Here is a 25,380-nt window from a genome sequence, read left to right as displayed (position 1 = left end):
AAAGATTTGTTCTGATGTAAAACATTATTGAAACAGCCTAGAAAGGAGAAAAATTAAGAATGCAGTTCTACTTTAATGGTCAGCTTTCAGATGACGTTTCTCACAAAGACCATCCTGTTAGAACACCAAACCAAGAGAAAATTGAGAGCTGCAGTTGGTTGCCATTAAACCAAAACCTCAACTTGAAATGACTTGAGCTGCCAATACACTGTGGTCATTTCCTTTAGGGTGGCAGGGACATCTGTCTTATTCACAATCATGTCACAATCAATTATTATACTTCTTTATCTTTATGTTTCATAGAAGTTTAGTTAAATTTGTAATTCTTACAGGGTGTCATCTCATCCTTTGAGAATCATAAATGCAAAGGAAACATATGCACATGAACAGGGTAAGAGTCTTTCTGAATTCCAACCATCTAACATCAACACAAACATCTGTGTGTGTTTGTGGCTGCTAGAGTTAGCACAGTGCTGCTAGCTCGTCTGTTTGATAAGCTAAACGAACAGGTGTTCTTGCGGTGGCCTTTTCCTCAATGAGAAGCAGGGAAATTATTGTGTAATCCAATCAGCTAGTCTTTGAGATGGCGACTCCAACAATAAAACCACTTGACTTGAAAAGTTGTCTGTTGCCACTTTAAGCGAAGCTGCAAAGCTCCCTGTGGTATTTACAGAAACAAATTTGCAGGAAAACAAACAGCTGAGAGAATGTGTCCTCCAGCCTCAGTAAAGGTAATACAGGGGACAGTTTCATTAGGACAGAATGAGACAGAAACTTAATGGGTGCATTTTTTTAAATATGAGGCCGGAATGGGATTTTCACACAGTAGCCAATGTGATTAATTTAGCAAACACAGTTCTTTTCCAAGGGCACATTGACACAGATCCTCAGAGAGCCGGCGAGCAATGGGGCCTCATGAATACATTCATCCTGTATGACTACCTAAAGGTTGTTAAAAAAATCAGATACGGCAGTAAGCAGGAGGGGAGTGCTACAGTCAGATACCTCAAAGATCCTGTCACCTGTTTGAAGATCCAACTCCCTCCCTCCCACTCACACACCACATTTCTAGTAATGGGCATGAGTGTGTGCAGTTTTAATGAGCACGGACACACACACACACAACTCTCCTGTACTCTGGATATATTACTTTATTCAGCAGCAGTCTGTTATGCTGCTCACATGCCAGCGCTCGGAGCTTCCTGCTCAGTAATTGCTGAATTAGTTCAATTTCAAAGCGGCTTTCTGATCCGCTCACAGGGAGAGTTTGGACTGTCTATGTGTGTGTGTGTGTGTGTGTGTGTGTGTGTGTGTGTGTGTGTGTGTGTGTGTGTGTGTGTGTGTGTGTGTGTGTGTGTGTGTGTGTGTGTGGAGGCTGGGTTGGCTCTCACTTCATCAGGCATGGATCATACACAGATTAAACAACCACAATCGTTTTCTCGTCTAAATTCAAATGGCAGTGGTGCGTGTGGAGGTGAGTGTGTTTCCTCTTAAAGTCCAGCAGCCATGAAAATGAAGGAGCTTCACTTCACATACATGACTGACAGGACACAGCGAGCCAGGACATGCTCTGTGCTGCTGTTATACATATAAAAGGTCAACTGGTGCAGCAAGTCATCAGATGTCAGACATGTGTACACAACACTTGAGTTCTGTATAAGTATGGTCCACTATGGGCAGTTGCTGTTTTTCTAGTATTTTTTTATGTATTTTAGGAATCCACAATTTCAGTTTGTTGAAAAACATGCAGTACTTTTTCTGCTATTGAGCCTGTAAAGTCGTATTATAATTTATGAGTGAAAAGAAATCTGCCATCAGAGAAATAGTTTTAACATGTTTCATATACAAAAAAAAACAATCTGGTATTCCAAAAAAAAAAAATGAAATGGCGACAGCAAACTTGAGGCTTCAAACGGCTGTCCACAAACCAATGGGTGATGTCACAAAGACAGCGTCAACTTTTATATACAGTCAGTTGTCTCAGCCGAGTCATTCAGGGTAACACAGTTGCACTGAGGAGGGCAGAATTTTATGTATATCACTATTTTAAGCTTAATTTTGGTTATGTTAACTGTTGAAGTCACTAATGACTAGTAAAATTCAGTTTTCACACATTCTGGCTCTGATAAACAGTGTATTTGGGGTTATTTTGTCAAGTAAACATGACTTTCAAACCAGCTGCGGTTGTTGGGTTTAAAGATCAAATATAAGCGATTTTAGATTATTAATTACATTACTATGAATTGTGTTTATACAGTCAACAGTGACGTTGGCACGCCGCCAGGTCTGGCTAGCACAGTCCCCTTTGTCGGAGGGTTGTCGTCGCACCCTTCGTTCACTTCCAGTGGTTCCAGGTCAGATGTTTGGGCCAGCTGCTCAGCAGGCACTAGAGCGCAGTGTGCAGGCAGAACAAACCAGGCAGCGGTTTGCGGGGCCTGCGACGGGGCCCGGTTCCAGTTCCGAGGCAAAGGGATCTTTTGCCACCTCATCCCAGCCATTCTTATACAACTGCTCGCCCAGGTGGACAACCTAGAGCCCCTCGCTATCCTGGGCACAATGAGCAGCTCAGCTGGGCTCCTTTCCGGCTGGCCTTTCAGATGCCAAGACACCAGCCCCTCGTGGTCGTCCCCCAAAGGCTTTAGGGGCCGGGGGGGCAGACCTGATGTGCGAGGGTCCGGTGTCGTACGCTTCTCTCAGCAGCACCTCAGCTAGTGGGAGAGGGAGACTACAGACCCTTGGGTGGTGTCCACACTCTCCAAGGGATAAACACTACAGTTCCGATGCCGGCCACCCACTTTCTGCAGGGTCAGAATGACGAGATCCCGAAAAATACCTTGCCCTCAGGCAGGAAATTGTCGCCCTGTTAGACAAAGACGCTATCGAGCCTGTAGAGTGGCATACATGGCTCGGTGGGTTTTACTCAGTGTATTTTTTAATTCCGAAGAAGGATGGCGGGTTCCGACCAATCCTAGACTTGAGAAGTTGAACAAGTTTTTAAAGGTTCTGTCATTTCGAATGTTGCGAATGGCAGATGTTCTCCAGTCAGTGGCGCGGGGGGCCTGGTTTGTGTCAATAGACCTCAAAGATGCCTATTTTCACGTGCCTATTGCACCTCATCACAGGCAGTTCCTGAGGTTTGCCTTCCGAGGACAGGTTTACCAATTCAAAGTGATGCCATTCGGTCTCTCACTGGCCCCTCGTGTATTTACAAGATGTATTTTCATGTGAGCCAACTGGGCCTTACGGTGAACTACTCGAAGAGCAATCTTACACCCAGTCAGAGGGTAGGTTACCTGGGCATGACACTCGACTCACAGTCAATGAGAGTGAAGGCTATTCAGCAACTTATTGGTCGCTTCCAGAGGAGCAGGGTTTTGAAATACGGCCTCTTTCTCAGCCTGCTGGGCATGCTGATAGCAGCAACCATGGTTGTCCCTCTGGGTCTTCTTTTTAACCTTTTTTTTACCTTTTTTTACCTGTTCAAATCTTGGTCATTGTTGTCTTCTTTTTTGGTAATTGTATGTTCCAGGATTTCCAGCGTTTTAGTTGCCAGACATTGAAGTTTTGGAGAAGAACACTTTCTCTGCACACAACTGGAACTTTTAATCATGCTGACCTACAGGTGGTGGAGACGAGCTTCTAGGCTAGGGGCAGTCGGAGCGCAGGACCTCCGCCCGCATACCTGACAGGGGTATGGAGACAACCCAAGTCAGAGCAATATAAAATTTTCTCCCAGCACTGAGGGTCCGGGAGAGGATGGAGGGGGACAGGAGAGTTAAACCTTTTCTCCCCACGGTCATTATGGGGAATGTGAGGTCCTCGCTAACAAAGTGGATGAACTGTCAGCATTGGTGAGCAACCAGCGGGCCTACAGGGAGTAGGGGTGTGCCAAATAATCGTCATCTGATGCATCGCGATTCTAATTTTCACGATCTACTGCATCGATTGCTGTCCCGCCAAGAATCTTCATTATTAATTAAAAAAAATGAATAATTAAAAAAATGAATAATTAAAATTGCATGAATGGTTGTAACATCTACTATTTTTTTCGTTGTTGTCTTCTTTTTTACTGGACAAGTCATTCTTAAACAAAACATGGAGGAGACAGTTTTTTTCGCCCTTTCCTGCACACAACTGGAACTTTTAAGTCTGATGTTTGGAAACATTTTGGCTTTAAAAACAAGGACGGTAAAAACGAAATTGATATCCGACGAACGCAATTTGCAAACACTGTTACATCGCAATGAAATACTGTGGAAAGTGGCATTATAGCTGTTATTGCTAGTTCAACACTTGTTCATTTGTTTTTGAGTGGATACTGGACACTGGACACATGCAGTTGATGCATTTCAGCGGGGACTTTAACCATGTCTCCTCTTTCCTGTCCTGACCAACTTCAAACAATATGTCAATGTTGCGAGGGATGTTTGCAATATATATATATATAGTGTTTTTTTATATAGTTTTATAAAGCCTATTCACTTTTTGTGGCATCAGTTTGTCCTCTTATGTTTATGAAATGATATTGTTGTTATAATGGCAGCTACTTCCAAAAGGGGAAATGTTTGAATGTTTTCATTTCATTGGTTTAAAGGACCACTGAGGCCATGTAAACGGCACTGATTATCCTTATTTTGTTATTTTAAGTTTTATAAATCCTTAGCACTTCTTGTCAGTGTATCCAGTAATAGTCGTTTCAATAAATACAGCTATGTATGAATTGAGTTGCTTTGAGTTATCAATTGAACACACTATCCAGATCATACACAGCCAGTCAGCCACTGGTAATGGCTTAATTTTTTTTAACAGTGTTCAGTGAAAATGCATCGCAATGCATCGCAATGCATCGCAATAATTCAAGTATCGCGATGCATCGTGATAGAATCGCATCGTGGCATGTGAATCGTGATACGAATCGAATCGTGACTTCTTTGGCAATACCCACCCCTAACAGGGAGTGTAGTCTGCTCTGCTTCACGGAGACATGGCTGCACGGGAATATACTCAGAGCTACTCGGAGCCATCCTGGACAATCCCTCTCACCCTCTCCATGAGGAACTGTGGCAGCTGGGCAGCTCTTTCAGCGGACGGAGCGCTTCAGACGCTCATTTGTGCCCACTGCCATCAGACTGTATAACAACAGCGGAGACCACAGTCTGTCAACATGCTGACCAGCCCCCCTTTATGTTGTTGTATAGTATGTGTATTTATTGTCTGTGTCTGTGTAGTTGAGCTGCTGCAACACTCGAATTTCCCCCATGGGGATCAATAAAGGAATATAATAATAATGTGGCTGCTCCTCATGCCATGACAGCGGCAGTCCTGTCAACTGCTTCCCTTCCTTAATCCGGTAAGCATTACTCGTGACCTTGTGGGTATAAGTCATCCAGTGCTAAAGCACCAAAATCTGGCGGTCAGGAAGAATGAAATAGAATTACGTTAAGAATGTTACGAATGTAATTTACGGTTCTATGAATTCTGGATGACCAGATGTGGACCAGTTTGTCAAGTACACAAGTACAACCGAATGCTGAATGAGACCTTTTAACAGTGGCGGTTCCTTCATAGGGGCGATTTGTGGACGCACTACCAAACACGGAGTTTTTTTTTTTATTTTATTTTTTTTATCTAGTTGTTAAGGCGGGTGATTAATCTGCTGTATGCAAACTGGTTGTATATGTCATTGTCCAATCAGATTAAGGTCGCGCCACCTGCCACGCCCATTTGGGGCGATTTCTGAGAGTCAAGCCCAAATTTGCACCAGAACTCTCCCATTGACATTCATGGTACGTCCGTTTTTTTCAAAAATCATGCTCCCAATACATTTTCTATGAGGGTTTATGTGCTCGCACAAACGACAGGGTGGTGCTTACGTCATCTGTCTGTTGCTAACCCGCGGGAACATCCAGGCTGACGAGACCACCTCTCTCTCTCTCTCTCTCCCCTGTGAGAGTCTTTCTCTCAGTAACAATATCAAGCTCTTTTCACCTGTTGTGTATTTTGTATTAAACAAAGCAGTGTTAAGGTTCTTTTTTCTCCATTGAGTATAACATTGGGCTTGAATATTTCAGTGTGAGGTTAGTGAGTCATGTTTTCTTTTAGAGTAGACCTTGTTCAGCAAATTGCTTATCACATGTACCTCATTTAGTTTCCCTTCAAATGCCTCCTCCAGTTTCTTTGCCAGTGCTCAGTCTTGGGATTGTCACCTGCAGACACTTGACTTGTAAATTGATGTTTCTCTTGTACTCTGTTGTCTTTTTGGACTCTGAATGTTTACATCTTGCTAAGACTGTGAGCTTTTTTTATTTTTGAGAAGAAGCTTACTTGTGGATGTTGGATATTCTTTGATATTTTTCCATTGTGACTTTTTACTGCTACCTACTGAGCATTTTGAACTGTGGCAAAATATTTTGGACATCCTTCTTTTTGTATCTTGCTGGTCTACCATCGTGCCTTTGTTCAAGCACCATTTTTGACTCAGTAAAACATTTGAACTTGACTTCCCTTGTCTGCCTGTCTAGCAATTGAGTCTCTCCTTTGGTCTTTTGGTAAACTGTCAGCCTGCTTAATTGATATCTGATACCTGAATTTATATGCACTAACAAGTTAGGGAAATGGTCTTGCTACCTAGACAAATATACCTCAGTCCTATGGACTTTTATGGTACTTATGGACATAACGGGGGAAATTGCACCACCTGAAAAAAATGTCAGTACAACCGAATGCTGAATGAGACCTTTTAAGGCAACCGAAATGTAACAATTAACTTTTCATGAACTGAAAACACACTGCGAAAGGGTTTACAAGTTAAAGGCACTTAGTCACTGTCTTTACTCTTCATATCGAGAGGTTGTCGAGGACTTTATTTGTACTTGCAAAGTAAAAAATCTGTGGTGAACATTGAGTTCCAGTCTGTTTATTTTTATTCCAGTAACATCTCAGCAGAACAGTCCTGAACCTCTTACCTTCTCGTATGGCCGTGAAGGGCGTCCCTTCCTCCTCTTGAAGACGGATCACCTTCAGAGCCACCAGTTTCCCATTCACCCTGGCAACGACACAGAGGAAAACAAAGTATGGTAATCCTACTGCATGTTTTTCTGACATGAAAAAATAATCTATTAAAATCAGCGAAGCCGGAGAACAGTGAAAATTGTTAAGTCAATGAAATGTAATTTAGCAGCAGTGGAGTGAGACGGTACAAGGCCAAAGGATTACAACTGAATGAAGCTCACCAATCAAAACTGTTGTAGTGAAATAACATAATTACTGAGAAGACTGGAGCCTGTGGAGTTTCGCACATTTACAGTGTGTGAACTTTTTATTTTCTGGAATTAATCAGCAGAACCTGGGAGGAAAGCACCAAACCATGAAAAATAAAACATAACTAATGAATGGATGAAGTGTGGGATTTGCAGCGCTACAGACAGCAGACAAATCATTTACATAAAAACTACACAATGTAACTGTTATTGCTGTTATATTTAATGAATTCACTCAGTTGCAGCACAGCTCCAGTATAATCAAATGTGATATTCACTGCCTGCACGAGTTGTGAACTATAAAGAAGAGTGAGTGGATAAGGCTTGATTGGACATGCACACCCTACTTACTTGCTCTTTCCTTTGTAAACTGTAGCATATGATCCTTCTCCCAGCTTCTCCAGCTTCTCATAGGAATCAGCCTTTCCAAACTTGGGGCTTGTAGGCTGAAGAAAAAAAGAAGAAGAAAGAAGTTAATATGAAAGAATAAATTCAGTAACCTAGAAAAGAAAACTCTCAGAAGATTTCACACAAGACGTTACAAGTCTTCGAGAGATACTACAATGTTGAAGCTCCCCACTGCATCATCTGGGAGGTGTAATGTCAGTGAGGAGGAGAGAGAGTCTCCATGTAAGAACTCTGAAGACTACTTTTCATTTAGTCGGCAGCTTGGAACTTTTAGACACTTTTCTTTGTCGACGGTTCAGAGAGAAAGAGGAAACAGTTACAGCTCGGAGGGAATGAGTTGATATGAAAAGGAGGAACTAGAAAAAAAAGTCCAACTTACTGGAAGCTTTACGTGACTGCACTGGTATGTATTCTTAATCAGCCTGATTTAAGGTTGCTCTCACACCTGACCTGTTTGGTTCGGCTGGGCAATAAATTGATATTATATCGATACTGTGATATGAGACTGGAAATAGTCTCAGATTTTGAATATTGTAGTATGGCCTACATGTTGTCTTTTCTTGGTTTTAAAGGCTGCAGTATAATGGTCATTTCCTGGATTTACCACACTGTTCATTTTTGTTTTATCTTTTTTATTTTTGTGCAGCACTTTATGACTGGTGTTTGTGAGAGGCGATCTATAAATAAACTTTTGCTTGCTTACACAGAATACCAATAAGTATTTATGAAAAATGTTATGTTGTAAATATTTTGTGAAAACACCAATAGTCAACCCTACAATATATTGGCAATATTCATATTGAGGTATTTGATCAACATGTTGTGATGTGGATTTTGAAATGGATTTTCTCCACATCGGCCAGCACTAGTTAGCTGGTGTAGAAGCTGTCAACACGGTCCAAACGTCCGCACAGAGAGGCCTGGAATAGAAGGATCTCTATCCGCCTCCAGTGCTGTTTGCTTGTGTTCTGAAATTAGTTCTTTACTTGAGGAATAAAAACAAGCCAAAGTCTTCAAACTGTTACAAGTTGTCTTGACTTAATCAGCCATATCAGGACTCTATATTATGTATGGAATTTCAATCCCCTACCTGGAGCTTTTTTCGTTGATCAGGATCTGTGGCTAGCAGTCTGAACATTTTTCTCTCTCCATGTTATCGATACAGTGCTCTTGGTTCAAAGCCAACATTACCACTTTGTGTCTGATTGCACTGATCCAGGCGAAAAGGGAAAATTGTACTCAGATGCAAAACTTTAGTGGCCTGTTTGCACTGTAACATCATGAGCGCGACGTCTTTTGTGAATTGGACCTTAAGACGGGGAAGATAGCGGTGTTCTGCCTGAACTAATGCCATCCATCCATGAGATCCCCAACACTGTCAGCTCAGACAGAATTTTTTTTTAATCTAAATGGATTGTTTACAAGTCTAATAAATGCAGATAACTGGTTAGTCAATGGGCTTCATACCATAATAAATAACCTTAAATTGATCACAATCAAGTATCAAACTAGTATTACTGCCTCATGGTTTTCTGCGTCCACTAACCAGTTGTGTTGCAGTTAACATCCACGTCTGTCCAAAATGTCCTCACTTCATCATTTTCTCCTCGTAGACATTTGTGTTACATTGTCAAAAGTAGCATATGAATTCTTGACATGTGGCCCATAATGTGTTTTTTGAGGTCTCAGTGATATAGTGACCTATATATTATTTATTATACTAAAAGACGTTCTTGGAATTTTATGTTCACAAGAATGGTTCAGACTGAGAGACAAACAACCCAAAATCATAATGCATCCAGCAACTGTTGCCATTAACGCTGGGGAATTAGAGGGGCATTAAAACATGTACAATGGTAGAAGGAGTGTTTCTCCAAGGAAGTTGTTAACTTGGCAAAATTGACATGAGTGTACCATTCACATAGAGTGTCAATGCGGTTTAAAACCAATTATCTCCAACTACAGGCCATGTCTGACCATCCAAGAGGCTGCGTGTGATATTAGAGGGTTGAGTGGCTCGGGCTACCTAAACAAAACGGGAGGATTTAGACGTTTTCATAATCACAACTGAAACAATTCATTAGTGTCTTGCAGCGATGCTGGCAGGCAATCAGTCAAGCCTCATATCACGCTTATTAAATCTTATTTGTGTGCAGATTCATTAGGCATTTCACATTTGGAGTAGGAATTAAAAAAGAAACTACATATGTATAAAAACCTGAAAATGTAATTTGCATGATTAAGAAGATGATGGTGTTTGTACACAGCCTTTAATTAACCGTGTGAGGGAATACAGGCTGGAAAATGAGCTTCAGATGGAGAAAAAGAAACAGAGCTTGGCTGCCAGAACAACACACCTGAGAAATAAAAAGGTAATTGGTGCTTTGACAGAATATGAAAAGCCATAGCTTTGTGAAAGCAAAGCAAGTGCATGCTACCGTTAAGGTCTAACGGGTTTGTTGTTAAAATATGTTTTAGAAAAAATATGCCTTTTACAAATGAATGTTTCCATCCACTACTATTATGTAAATATTAGGAGTTGGGATAAATAGCTGGTGGTTGTAAGTCTCCAGTCAGCATCCTTTAATCTATTTTTGAGGAAAAGGTCTCAACAAGATGATGTGAGGAGAAGAGCTCCAGTCAAACCTCAAAGAGTGGAAAACGATGTGGAAAACATGATGGAAATGTTGTTTTAACGTATTTAATTGAGGAAGGTTACGTTCTCGTCATCGCTCCACACAGATGTTTATGTGTGCAGCTGTTTGGAAGTCTGTTGCTATTTCACCTCTCATATCCCATTTTGATTTTAATCAATACTTTTCTACCTCAGTCTAGTGTAAAAAAACCTTTTCAGAATATTCACAATTATAGTTAAATTTCTGCCGTTTCCAATCATAAAATGGGCATAAAAAAGTGGATGGAAATGCACTTATATTCAATTCCATGCACAAATGGACCGATTCGAGCTAAATTAAATTTAATTGTATCAAATTTGACAGGCAGAATTGTGAGGCTGTGCTTTTATCCAGTTACTTTGGGAGTCGGTTCGGGAGAAATATGGTATTTTCATCCAGCCTGCTTCTTGCTCGTACTTGGAGAGGCAAAGGCTGGTCTGACTACATCATTCCAAGCGCTGCTTTATTGTTTTTTGCCCAGGGTTTTTCCGCTTAGGTAGGCTGTCCAAACCACCTGATACCAAACTTTTTACTGCTACCAACAAGGCAGCAAACCATCCGGTTTTGAAAGGTCAAGCCAATACAGAAGTGTCTTAAGCTTACGTTCTTTCTAATGGCCATCAGGGGGCGACTCCTCTGGTTGAATAGAAGTCTATGAGAAAATGACTCTACTTCTCTCTTGATTTATTCCCTCAGTAAACATTGTAAACAGTGTATGGTCTCAATCTCTAGTTTCCAGTCTTCTTCAATACAGCATGATGTTCATTTAGTAAATGATGGTCCATTTAGAGTCAAATAGACCATAAAGCAGGGTATGCTTTAGGGCCGGGCTACCTTGTGATTGACAGGTTGCTTCCACGCCATTGTCCTATCTGGGAGTTGTACTTGTTTTCGTATTACAATTTTTAACCTGTCATAGTGTGTGTTCACTTCATGAAACTTAATTGTCACATTTTGGTCTCCAAAAAATGTCTTATTCCACGTTCGGTTGGACTTAGCTCCATCCTCTGGTGTTATTACTGAAAACCAAGATGACGAAGGCCAAAAGCCAAGATGGCAAATGCCAAAATGTCAAACTTGAGGCTTCAAAACCGCACAAACCAATTAGTGATGTCACAGTGACTGTGTCCAATTTCTTATATACAGTCTATGCTACCTCCAAGAAACACAGGGTACTGACAATAAAAAGTGAAATGCAACATTCATTCATGTTCAAGGCCCACTTTACTGATTTTCAACATTTTCTCTGCTTCTTTGTGATTACATGTAAATACTTTATTGATTATTTTGTAGGGAGGCTCTGCTGTTCACCTGACTGAATGTTCTAATGAGTTACAATAAAACCAATCTAACAAATTAAAAAACGTTCCACAAAAATAAAGGCTGATTAATATATGAGCAAAAGGAAAAAAATTGCACCTCTACCCCATGCTCTCTCGGAACTACAAGCTGTGTTTCCATGGTAACGCTGGCGCAATTGTTGACTGCTTTCTCACCCACTGTTAATCAACTCAAACAGAGGTGACTACGCACCAGATAGTGTATCATCAGCACCATTGGTGGTGGTGGTGGCTTTCCCTGTGATCATCTCCTGCTCTGTTATTTCTGCTTTTATTCTTTGGGAGTTACATATTGAGACTATTTCTTACTGAACAACAGCCAGACACTGTGACTCTGTGTACCTTCCAGGACAGTGAGGTTGCTAGTTTTAGTATCATAGTGCCTGTATGGAAACTAAGACCAGTGCTCACCAATCTATGAATCCATCGGCTATTGGTCTGAAGGTCTGGCCAAGACTATCGTTTTGAATCAATGCTCATTGTTTACAGTCCAATTAGCATTTAGAGATGTGAGAATGGAGTTGAGAGAGGTGTACAACCGGATTATTTTCACTAGTAGCCAGTTAAAAAGCTAATTTGAAACAAATTAAGTACACAATCATCCTCAGAAAAGGATTCGGCAAATGGGTTCTGCCTCTTTTCCTCTCTACACGGACTGTTCATCTGCATTCAACCAAAGCCTGCTTGGTTATGATAGGTCATACCACTCAGACTACAAACAAAAACCAGAAAGAGACCCGCCCCCAGGAGACCACTTATCATGGTGGAGAGTGGGCGGCGGTAAAAGAAGACAGACCTTTCAGGTAGTGGTCAGCTGTAACAACTAGCATTCAGCCAGCAAAAAAACCCAGCATCCGGGTTCTGATCCTGCCTGAACTTCAAGATGGTGACAGCCAAAATGCCAAACTCAAGGCTTCCAAACGGCAGTCCACCAGCCAATGTGTGTCGTCCCAGTTACTAGGTCCACCTCTTATATACAGTCTATGGACCTCTTCAGGTCTCCCTGGTGGAGAGGACGTCCTGTGACTCAGGTTTTATATGTTTGGCGACACCTGACCATATGACGTCATCATCAGGTTTAGGATTATGGATTGTTACAACCAAGTGTACAAGCCACAATAAGCTACTCTGGGTGAAGGATTGTACTCACAGAACTAGGGCTGGAGTGGCGGCGCAGTTTGGGCGACTCCTTGCCGGCGGACGAGCCCTTGGCATTGATGCAGGCATTGTTCTCAGAGTGGACCCTCTTCACCTGGCTGGCTGGCTTCTCAAACGTGTCGAAGCCACTCTGCGTGCGCTGCACTCTCACCTTCTTGTCCTCAGGGATTGTGTCCAGGGGCTTGATGACCGAGTCCGATCCCTGGCAGCTGCGTGTGGACATCTTTGTGACACATATCTGTCAAAAATGGAATGAGGAAGAGAAAAGAGGGAGAAGATAAGACGCATTAAAGAGCATTAAAGAAAGAAATCCATCTGCGATTATCTTTTCAGCCAAAAACTGCGTTCCAGATTCTGCCAGTTTTTAATCTCTCTGTCAGTCTGGGTCTCTTCCCTTCCCATAGTGCCTCGCTGCTACCTCTCTGCTAGGATGAGAGCCTTTTCATCTCCGTCTCTCTTTTCTCTGATCAAAACAGTTTCAGCCTCTGTCGGCTCTGTTTTCACACACACACACACACACACACACACACACACACACACACACACACACACACACACACACACACACACACACACACACACACACACACACACACACACACACACACACACACACACACACACACACACCGCCGGCTGCACATTCACACAATACCGCCTTATCTCTGACACACATCTACACATCCATACAATTGTGCAGAAATACTACAGATTGTCTCCTACCAGCCCACCGGGCACACACCGAGCCCTCCACACGTCCCCGTCCTTTTCCAGACACAAAGCACCTTACCAGCTGCTCCTCCACGACGGACTGCGTGTGTCGGTCACAAAAGACGCAGGTGGCATGACATGTTTTGCCACGGCTCCCTTCAGATTAAATATTTAGGCCCGAGCTCCCCTGCAGGAAGAACTTCTAATTACTCCAATACACAAGGAAGAGTCATCTTACAGCGCTTAGCTTATTCTTTTACATGGGCCAAGTTTCATTGGACACAACACAGCATTTCCCACCACACAGGCTCACTTCTCTGTAACGCTGATATGGAAACTTATCAAAAGCAATTATTGAAAGTGTGGCTGATTATAATAAGAGTGTGAAATACATTGTGATGAAGATGACATTCTTTTATTTTTGTGTCAGCTATAAAAATATGGTAATTCTGAATGTGCTGATAAGCCACCATCAGATACTTCAAACAGATCAAGAATGCAACACACCAGTTATAACACACACAATATTAGGCTGAAGGGTCCAGAACTATAAGATCAGCAGTGGACAGAAAGACACATGATCCCCCACAGACTTTCGCCCTGATGCTGATAATAATAATGTTTAACAAACCGCCATGTTGACAGCAAACTCAGAAATGTCTAATTATGCCTTTATTGTAACCTACAAAACAACTCTGTGTATGAATTTTATGAATAGTCCATCCTGACCTTTTTACAAGCGTTTCAGACAAAGTTAGTAAAGACCTTAAATTCAGAAAAAGTTCCAATGTTCCATTTTAAGCAAGAAAAAAAAAAATTGAATTGTCCCAACAGGGGGATTAACACAATACAATGTCTAAGATAATGAGTATGTGAAATGGGCCAGGAAAACCAGAAGAGGAAATGAGAAGTTTGATAGAGAAACAGCAATGATGTCATAAGCATGAGCCCCATGCATACATCCTCAGAGACAGCAGTTGTCATCTGAAACAGCACACAACTGACAAAAACAAATGCCCTCATTTAGGACCTATCACACTACAATGCATCAATACTTGATGAGAGCGTCTGGGAAGGACGTGTTCACCAAGGCTTATGTTCCAAGCTCCGAACACAGCAGCAAAGAGACATGGCAGAATGATACAGAAGTCACAAAGAGTCTTCAAAAGAAGGAAAAGAGAGGTGGAATACTGGGGACTACAGAAGTTTTACTGCACTGTATGACGAGTGACAAGACTTTAAAATCCTGCATTTTACCAAATCAACCGTTGGGAATACGTGAACCAAATATATTTAGTGTCCACACAACAGCTGTCAACACGTCCATTCTATTTTACTTTACTGCACTATATTTATTTGATAGTACATTTCTCTGACTATGCTTCTGTATTTTTACGCATGTAAGATTTGGAATGGAGGACTTTTACTTATAACAAGAGTATTTAATACTCTTGCTACTTTTACTTGTGTAAAGGATCTGAATACGTCGTCCACCACAGGACAACACATGATAGTCTCGTGTCAGCTGCAAATGATAGCCTATTGGTGTGCATGGACAATTGCTGTGTGTAATTGTGTAATTGTGTTTCTGACTAAGGCTACCTTCGAGGACACATTTCAGACTAAGGACCAGTTAATTGGGCATGGTGTGTGCAGTTTGGCGACAAACGTCATGTATCAACCAAAAATGTAATCTTTTCCTGTAAATGTTATAGAAAATGCACTTCACCTGATCACAAATTAAATAAAACCTAATTATGTAATAATTCAACAAATGATGTAGTGAAACGTTGATATTGTAATACAATTTTTACTGATAATGTGATAAGTAAGTAAATAGTACCCCGAAATTATATGTTTTTCGGATCAGTTTTCCTTAAAACTAGAAGATGTGGGCTTGGAACCCCTCCAATCCATGAGGGTTGCAATTGAACAAAAGTTTCTGCTTTTAAATGTACTTCAATTTTTTTTGTTTTTACATTAATAAAAGATTTTTAATATTCAAACTCAGCACCCAAACCAATACATCCCTCCAGGTTTACGATCCCTCCCACTGCCTCTGTCCGTATACATCGGTGGCCTTTCCCCTGCAGGAATAATGATGTGGCATGTAGGGCCATACTGCATAGTTTGAAGCTTCCTGGCTACATTTATAACATTGACATTATAACTTTAGTAAAAATAACTAGGCCCATGTTGCCTACCTTAATACATGTTTGTTGGTGTTGAGCCTTTCAAAAACAACACCTTCACTGCGGCTAATAAACAGTTTGCGATCCCAGTCGCCCTACACAAAGGGAGGAAAGTACCTGTATTAACGGACATTTAAAGCTAAATTTGAAAGCCTCAATAGAAGCTTTCAATGTGAAAACTGACATTCAGTACAGCGACAGGGGCTCCGTTTGATCTACTTTATGATCTGGCAGATGATTATGACACTAAGGACCTTGTACATGTGTCGCGGTCGTGTCAGGTGAAAAGAAACCGACAAACCTCCAAATTCCATGCTTTTAGTGTACAAATATCAGATCTTGTTATATGATATTCTTCAGGACGACCCAGTCGGTCCACAGCCTGCCGTTTTGGGGAGTGCTTTATACTCATGCTCATAGGTAAACTGCTATACTACACCTCACCAAACCAGAAACACTCCACCTACAGTACTTCTTCTGGCGTAGCTGATTTCTCATCGAGCTGTTTATTCTGTGAATGACTGCAACAGCTTGTTTAGTTCTTCTGCTGTGAGCGCCTTCTTCATTAAAAGCCTCTGTGCTGTATTGTGTTTGGAATATGATACCCTCTGTCAGCTTCATTGCTCTTCTCTAGAGTTCTAAAACACATCCGGCTTGGTTACAGTTGCCAGCTTGCTCACTCACAGAGGGCCACTCCCCAACATATTCACTGCATCAATGAACCATTCCAAGTACATGAATCAGGATTGATCTGAAATGACTGTACATCTCAACAACAACATGGATTGGCACCAACTTTTGTAGAAACATCAGAGTTGTGGACATTTTTGTAATCTAAGATGCGTCACGATGCAGATATGATCATTCCGCATCAACACAGTGACTGAACATAATTGGGGGTATTTCCTGGAATTTAGTGTCATTTACACTCTCCTCTCTCCTCTTTCTTTCCTCTCCTCTGATTTCTGTGCTTCACCAAGGCCGGAGAGACGGCATCCACACACGGCACTCTGCTATGTTGTTGCTCTCGCTACCGATATTAGTTGCTCTGTTTCAATAACGCTGAAAAAAGAAATGCAGACGTGGCGTTGTTCTTTCTGAAGACATGTTACTGAAGCTAAAACAGTCTCTAAATTGCCCATTGCAAGAGTGCTTTGTTGCCACCATGACTCTGACGGGACAAGCACATAGAAATGGATGGACTGATGGATGAAGAGACATCTGGCTGGATCGATGAATGGACAGCTACATCACATGCACTTTCAATACTGGAACCTTACCAAACTTAACGAGTGGAAGACAAAGTAGAACCAGATTGAAACAAAATTAAAACCCATAAACATCTGCTGGCTGTCAGTGGTTGCATTACAGTCACAGGGGCAGGACAGGCACATCTGAAACAACGGCAATGAAAATTAGCAGTGTGGATCCAAAACTCATGAAGACGTTACGCACTGCTCTGCTCTGCAGAAAGAAGCACTGAGAACATCACACTGCAGGCATCAAGAACACTGTCACTGTCACCATGGAGACCGAGATAAGACTTCCTCCTTCTGTTGTTGAGTTCTTCTTTATTATGTACTGCTTAACTGTAAATGTATCAACATACCCAAAACAATCAGCATGTGCAAAAATAAAATAAAACTGTTCACTCTCACTAATCTCATTAATTGTTACTAATACAAAAAAGAGAGTGAGATAAAATAAAATAAAAATGTAAGAATAGAGATAAGAGTGTTAGCACCACGGTGCTTATTGGTTGATGCCAGCATGTGTATTCCCTGCAACATCTGTCTCTCCTCCGGTGCCAGGATGGGAACACCCCGCCAAGACAGGAAAGCCCCGCCACGGATGCAATTACGCCATATTGATTCTGGTTGAAGGACAGCCTCTTTAATCACCCCCCTCTGCCACCGTGATATACCAACACACACATGCTCACTCGCAAACATATGGTTATAAACAGCATTGCTTTCCTATCTATAAACTTCTTCAGTGACCCCTTTGTCCTACAGGGATCATTATAGATTCATCTTATCTCAGAGTTGTCATACAGTAATGGAAAAGGTAGGCCGTAACACAGTGGGCAGGCCCAGGCTAATAATGCAACTACCTCCAGAGAAGTAGTTACTGATGACATTAGCTTGAAGGATGACAAGGACCACACAAGCCATAAAGGACCAATCAGCCATAAAGCCGACTGATGGGCTCTGCTAACTCATGGCTATCTGCAATATTAACTGGGCCACATTGAGGGCCTTCCCACTGAGTGAACGCTTTTCCATCTCACTGAGACAAAGCGGGGCTATCTGCTGCCTGGTCTCACCATTCTGGGCTCTGGACGATAGCGAGACGATACACCAGAGGAGACACTAGAAACAAACCACCTCATCCTCCTCCCAGCCTTTGTTTCAGTGTTCTTGAATGGCAGGTATACAGTAGGGGTGTGTGTGTTTGTGTGTGAGTGTCTGTGCTAAATATAGCTAATGCCTCCACAAGCAAAAGCAGCTTTTACTGTGTTCGGTCACTGCCAGCAAACAGATTTGAACTGGGTGAATGGAAAGGAATGATGAACAATTATGACACAGTTTAACAGAAGAAGATGTGATTGATTTTATGTCAGTGAGGAGACTTATCAGTAGGAGTTATATCTGGTCAATCTCTGACCACTATGGTGTGCACTTATATGTGCAAGGTGAGGCTGATGTAAGGTGTATCAAGTAGTAGTGTAGCAGTAGTGTTCAGTGGAACGGGCTGCCATATAACTCATGCCATTGATGTGGCTCATGTATTAGCAAACTGTTGCTGAGTTCTTTTTTTTCGACAAGTGACAAAAGAGGGTGGAGCCAAGTACAACCAAACAAAAACACAGAGAACTCAGGGTAGTGACCTGTCAATCACAAGGAAGCCCCGCCCTAAAGCATACTCCTCTGTATGGTCTATTTGACTCTAAAAGGACTATAATTTACTAAAACATCATGCTGTATTGAAGAAGACTTGAAACTAGAGATTGAGTTTACAATGTTTACTGAGGTAAAAAAAATCAAGAGAGAAGTAGAGTCATTTTCCCATAGACTTCTATACAACCAGAGGAGTTGCCCCCTGATGGACATTACAGAGAATGCAGGTTTAAGATGATGAGTTATTGATGAACATCATGCAAATAATCTCTTATTAATCACCTTTACACACATAGACTTCACACAGCAGACTATATTAAAATCTCTATATTACAATTCTATTATCACAGAATTTTTGCTGAAGGCAGGTTGTGAACTTGAGCTATCCTTTTTTCTTCTTTGCAAATTCTAACTACTTTTTACATGCAACATCATTTCTTTTTTCAGGGCAAGACTGACTGAAAGAGTGTGCTTTTCTGCGCCCATTTGAACAATGATGACAGGCTTTTGAGCCCACCTTCAAGTCTGGCCATTGTGAACAGCTCTAAACCCTTTTGCCTATAGATCAGCAACTCTTGTTCCCATACGAGTTTTGCCCGTCTTGAGTAATTTGGGCCTGGACTGTGATGAGTCTCTACACGGATATATATATATAAATATGATTTAGAGGTTATTTTGTGATGGAATACAGTCATTTCCTGTTTGGCACCAACCTAGTTTCCCATATCTTTGAGTTCTCTTGGCCTCCTGTCAAAGCCAATGTCACTTCTCACTGCAAGTCACTCTCATTAAGTACAGCAGCAAAATAAAATATGTAAATGCATTTTTTTGTTACTTTCCTGTGGCCCTTTTTACACAAGCCTTAACATATGTGGTGGAATAAAATATCCCAACAGCCAACTGATGGCCCAGATAGTGGCTCTTTGTTACTGCACCTACATCCCCACTGCAGAAAACTGAACTCTTCCCTGAAATGATAGGTTTATAATTTAGACGAGGGTTGCACTTCACTGAAGGTCTACCTTGTACGATTTAAAATGTCAAATAGATAGATTGATTGATTGATTGATTTATTGATTGGACAAGTATGTGCTCCAGTTTTTTGGCTGAGTGAAATTCTAGTATTTGTACTTTATTTGTATAAGCACTATTTAGCAGGTATCGGTGTCTGCAATCCCCATACATGGCTTGTTAGCTTAGCTTGGTGTACTTTAAATCTGTCAGGTACATAAGATATACGCCTGTTTTTGATTGTTACAAAAAAACATTCCAATTTATATCACAGTTGTTAATGAACTATGGATGCACCTTACTAATAAAGCGGGCTAGTGAGTGCTAATGTTAGCTGCTAACTTAGCTGCTAACTTAGCATCTGTCATGCTAACGTGACCTGCCCCCTCAGAGCCTTGCTCTTCCAAGCATCACCAACTCTTTGTATGTACGGTCACTTCTGGTTCCAGATAAAACAAGATGGCAGCGGTCAGCACACAGACTCTGAGCTATAAATTGGCTCTTCAGGAACCTATGGTTGACTTCACAGAGACTACGTCTATATTTTATACATTCTATGGGTGAACGGGGCAAGGCATAGCATCTGTCTGACTGTGATAGTTTTTAACACCCATCACACAAGCAAACACTCGTCAAAACCAAAACATAGCCCTTTTTAATTAAGCAGCAATATCTACTTTTTAGAGCAATCATTTCCCAAGCGGCCATTAGACACACTAATTAGAGGAAGAGAAATCAGCTAATGAGGTCTTGTTTTCAAATGGAAATAAGGTATCTTCTTGTTCAATCCCAGGTTTCTCGGAGTCCTTCAGTGGAACTGCAGCTCATAGAACATTTGAATTAGCTTCAGGCCGCCTTAATGGATGTAGTTTGGTTTTGACATTTAAGAAACAAGGACAGTTGTAGGGAAAAGAAGACTCGAGTGGTGGTCTTTCTCATTATTGGGTTAAGGGTATGTTTCTATTTATTGACATGCAATACACCAAAAAAAACGGTTTTATAGCTGAACTGCATGACATAACTACATTGCATTATTTGCCTTCTTAACGTGTGGGACATAAGGGAACGTGTAAAGTGGTATATTTCAAAGTTTTCAAGGTTTCTTTTGCAAAAAATGTAAAACATGTTACCCCTCTTACAAATTTGTAATCATGGAATATCAGACAAGTCTGTATCAGTACAAAATCAGTAGAGGTTTCAACAATTTGCCATGTATGGAGTGGAGATTCTGATGTGGGTTTGCTTTGAATATTCCATCTCTTCCTGTCATAGAGAGAGGCTCTGGCTTGGACTGACAAACACAATAACACTGTACTGATTTTATATGAAAAAAATATATGAATATTTATTATTCATTCATCATTGTACTACAATTGAATATATTTTCTGAATAAAACTAAGATAAATTTGGATAGTACAAATACAAGGATGAACGATGAGTGATGAGAATATTGGTTAGTGTTGTAATGTTTCAAAATGTTTTAGTTATGTAAGAAATAAAATGCTATTATATTATATTATTGCCTTGTTTTTCTCATCCTGGCTGTCCTGCAGCACCTCTTCTCACCCTCTCTCTGAAATGCTTCGTTGTAGCACTTGCTCCTCCCTCCAGAAAGTAAAGTCTACCCTGATTGGTCAGCTAGCCCGCTCTGTTGTGATTGGTCAACCTTTCACATTCAAAAAACTCTTACTCCGGAACTTGTCAACTGAATGGTGGGTCACAATGGAATTCGAACGCGGGCCGCCTAGGTGAGAGACTGCTTTCATAACCACTGTACCATGGTGAATGTGAGCACTCTGTCTCTCTCTTTTGTTGTTTGAGGGCGGGTCAAACTAGCCGGAAGCAGTTTAACGTTACTTCCGTAACAGTATGACCTCATAAAGTTACAGAAGTGAAGAAGATAATTAAATCGAGTCATTTCAGGCAGCTCAGGAGCAGTGTTTCTGAGGGGGAGGGTAACTCCTTTTAGGCGTGGACTTCAGGTTTTACACTCTACGGACCTTTTACATGTACAAAAATATGTATAACACACTAAAGAAGAGGGAAAAAGTGATGAGCATCTACAGACAGTTTATTTACAGAGAAATATAAAAAATTGTTAATTTGATCGGTGAAGGGGATATTCCCTTATTCTAATGTTGATTAACACACTGTTCCCCAATGATTTCTGTCCAGCAGGTGCGGGCAAATCTGATTTGTTTGTCTGGAGGCTGATGGAGCTAAGTGGTAAATTAAGTTCTGTTAGTAAGTGTAACATATTGCAGCATCGTGAAACTATAAGGTGACAACAATCCAGGTCTGAAATGTGAAGCCTTTAGAGCCATAGAGGAAGTGCCTTAAACTTGCATTCTTTCTAATGGCCATCAGGGGGCGACTCCTCTGGTTGCAAAGAGAAATCAGATTTTATAGAAGTCTATTAGAAAATGACTCTACTTCGCTCTTGATTTATTCCCTCAGTAAACATTGTAAACATTAATTTATGGTCTCAATCGCTAGTTTCAAGTCTTCTTCAATACAGCATGATGTTCATTTCGTAAATGATGGTCCATTTAGAGTCAAATAGACCATAAAGCAGGGAATACTTTGGTCTTAGAACTTAAACCCTTTCAGTTTGTTTTCGGTTTAGAAAATGTAATTCTTAAATTTTGGTCACCTTAAATTGTCTAATTCTGCGTTGTACTTTCTCAAACCCCTCGTGTCACTTCTGGTTGCCAAAAACCAAGATGGGGAGGGACAAAATGACAAACTCAAGGCTTCAAAAACATAGTCCCTTAACCAATGGATGACTACATCCACTTCTTATATACAGTCTATGGAAATTAGAGGCAGTTTTGTGCTTTGTGATGATCACACACTGGACTATGACCAGGCATGTTTTATTCCACATGTTATGCATTTATCACTGTGTAGCTGCTTATAATTGTCCCCATGTATTTCTGTGTCTCTAGAAGCTTAACTGTTCACACTCAGTGGCCGGTGCCAGCAAGCCAGCCTCTTCTTCCAAGACTGAAGAATGTTTCTGTGATACAGCAGACTTCTTGGAGGAGGAAAAGTTCTGGCCACTTAGTGACTCAGCCGGGCCTTCTACCTCCTAATTAGTACAACTGGCTATTGCCTTTCATTGGGATTCTGGAGAACCGGAAGCACCGACATATAAATGACTAAATTGGCAGACTTCCCGGCACTTCCAGCATCATGAGAGCGCACAGTCACTCAGGAGAATGGCTGTGATGTGTCCAGCTCCTTACCTCAGCCTCCACCTCACCAACGTCTCTCCTTAACAGCCCTGGCAGCCTCTACACTAGCTCATCTTCAAAAACACTGTCATATAAGGATGAGAAACTAAAGCCAGGAGCCAGGCATTGTAATGGAAAGGATTCTCTAAACAGAGGAACTTTTCACTTTGATACAATGCTTCTGGCAATTTTCTCATGTTTCCCTTAAGACAAGTGCTGCTCTGAGATTCAATACAGCTTCTGGATACACAATTAAGAAGGAACTGATCAGAATGAGTTCTCATCACTTTAGTCTGAGTTTCTTTCAAGTGTCTTCAAAACTTCCCTACTGGTAAGACACATCTCCAAATGTGGGAAAAAACCCAGACCCATGGACATAATTATAAGAATGAATAATTACAATTACCATTTGCCATACCATTCATCATTCTTAGTCATGCACTAGTTCATGTTAGCTAGTTAATTTATAGGTTGTTGTTTGCAACATATTTATAGTATAAATATGTTGGTATGAATTTTATACCAATATATACACTTTGATTAGAGTGCAATCTGGGGACTCACAGGGGACAGATTACAAAAATTATGGACAAAATCAAAGTAGCAGTGGCCAAGATCCCGAAATAGGTTAACCTGAACCCAAAGCAGTTCTGTGGCTTTTTTAGCTCCTGTCAAATTGCTCTGTCTGTAGCCTTGATTATCACTTCAATATATAAGTCCTGCACCTCTATGGAAACAGCATAATCACAGGTAGAGATACATGTTTCTGTGCAGTGTAACACAGCTACCATGGCATAAATCATAAAAAAGAAAAAACAACAACAAAAAAAGTTTTATTTAGGGCGAGATTTTAGAAAAAAGCTACACAATTTCAAGCTTTGTTTTGGTTGCTTTTCGTGATGGAAGCCTGTTTTCAAAGGCTGTATGGTACTCCACCTAGCTGGCAAGCTGATCTTAATGTGTCAAAATGATGGAGTTCCACATTAAAAATATGTTGGTTTTTGATTGTTTTAAGGTTGTGCAATACTGATGATGACAACATATATACAAAACAAGAAAACTCTACAGCCAGGCTAGGGGTTCTGTGAGAAGCTTAAATGAGCCAAATGCTAATATCAACAAGCTAACATGCACACAATCCCAGACGTTAACATGGTTGACATCGTAGTTGAGGGTATAAGCATTCTAACATTAGCACTAAGTACAGCTGAGGCTGATGGGAATGCAACTAGTTTTGCAAGTATTTTGTCATAAGCCAAAGTATTGATGGCTTTGGGATCATCTTAGTGATTACAATTGGTCCTTAGGGGAGAATGAATGGCTGTACCAAAGTTTGTGCTAAGCCGTCTAGTACTTCACGTGTATTTAAAAAATAAAAGTTGTATACCTTGTGTTGCCGCAAAATGAAAGTCAAAGGATCACCAAAGTCATTAAGATACCTCATCTCTGAACCATGAAGGTCTGTACATAATTTCATGGCGATCTATTATTGTGAGATATTTTTATCTAGACAAAAGTGGTGGGCCGACCACTTTGCCAACAATAGAGCCGCAAGCACGGCTAAAAATCAAAAGACGTTTTGACGGCCATTAGGATTAGCTCTGTTTAGTGCTGTGCAGTCCTTACGGTGTCTGATGAAGAGATGTTTTACATAACAGTGTCCACATGAAATCAGCATAACAAAATGGCATTAACTAGAAGTGGATTTCAGGTATAATTGGGCATTCACAGCTGACTCATTAGCACGAGTGCCACTTACAGAAAACACCTTCATTTTGTAGCCACTTGGTATGAATCACGCCGTGTGCCATTGACTCCATCTCTGGGGAAACACATCTGAATAAAAGCATTGTGTCTGCTGTCTGCCACACGGTCCTGACCCGCTCTTACAAGAGCCAGCACTGAAGCTCTGCATAGTAACCTCTACACAAACAAGCAACAAGATAAAAACAAAGAGGCGGTATAAATACAGAGGAAGATAACCTTTGCTTTCAACCAGTCGCTGCTTGAATACAGCCTCACAAAGCCCGCCTACATTCAGGAGCTCAGTTTTCATAATTTGATTTAGTCAGGAAAACGTCCATCATTCTATTGACTGAGCTTGATATTTTGAAACCAGACCAATGGGTCATCTATGGGAAGTGGCTCCCAACCTCTTTGGATAAACTGCTCATTGTCATACGTAACCTGTGACAAGAGCTCATTAGAAGACACAAGTGCCTTTTAAACCACATAACTATGTTTTTAACGTCAATAACTAATACAAGAAATGTTTGTTCCATGTCTTAAAATTCTCACTAGTGGCACACAGTGCTGCTTACTCAGCAGTATTGAACATTACTCATTGGTCAAACACAAACCCTCTGGCCCAGCTCATTTAAATCACAAAGTCGGCCCAGTAGTTAACTGACTATCAGAAGGTGCTACCTACGGAGGGACACAATAAACTAATAAAGAGCATTCAACTTTGTCCCTGGTTCGTCGTTTGT

General features: G+C 41.1%; 1 protein-coding gene across 2 annotated transcripts in view; it reads right to left on the bottom strand.

The window, feature by feature from the left end:
* The window catches only part of cdk14 (cyclin-dependent kinase 14), a 173,608-nt gene that overhangs the window by 108,993 nt on the left and 39,235 nt on the right, over positions 1-25,380 (bottom strand). For both annotated transcript variants that reach the window (XM_054622406.1, XM_054622407.1), the window contains 3 exons: positions 12,833-13,078; positions 7,611-7,705; positions 6,966-7,045 (listed from right to left, as the gene is read on the bottom strand). In XM_054622406.1, coding sequence (XP_054478381.1) covers positions 6,966-7,045; positions 7,611-7,705; positions 12,833-13,078 — 421 coding nt within the window. The remainder of the gene's footprint in view (positions 1-6,965; positions 7,046-7,610; positions 7,706-12,832; positions 13,079-25,380) is intronic.

Source organism: Anoplopoma fimbria, chromosome 20, assembly GCF_027596085.1.
Source record: "Anoplopoma fimbria isolate UVic2021 breed Golden Eagle Sablefish chromosome 20, Afim_UVic_2022, whole genome shotgun sequence".
NCBI classification, from domain to species: Eukaryota; Metazoa; Chordata; class Actinopteri; order Perciformes; family Anoplopomatidae; genus Anoplopoma; species Anoplopoma fimbria.
The sequence above is the reverse complement of the archived record's forward strand: the minus strand, read 5'-3'. Positions and strand labels throughout refer to the sequence as shown.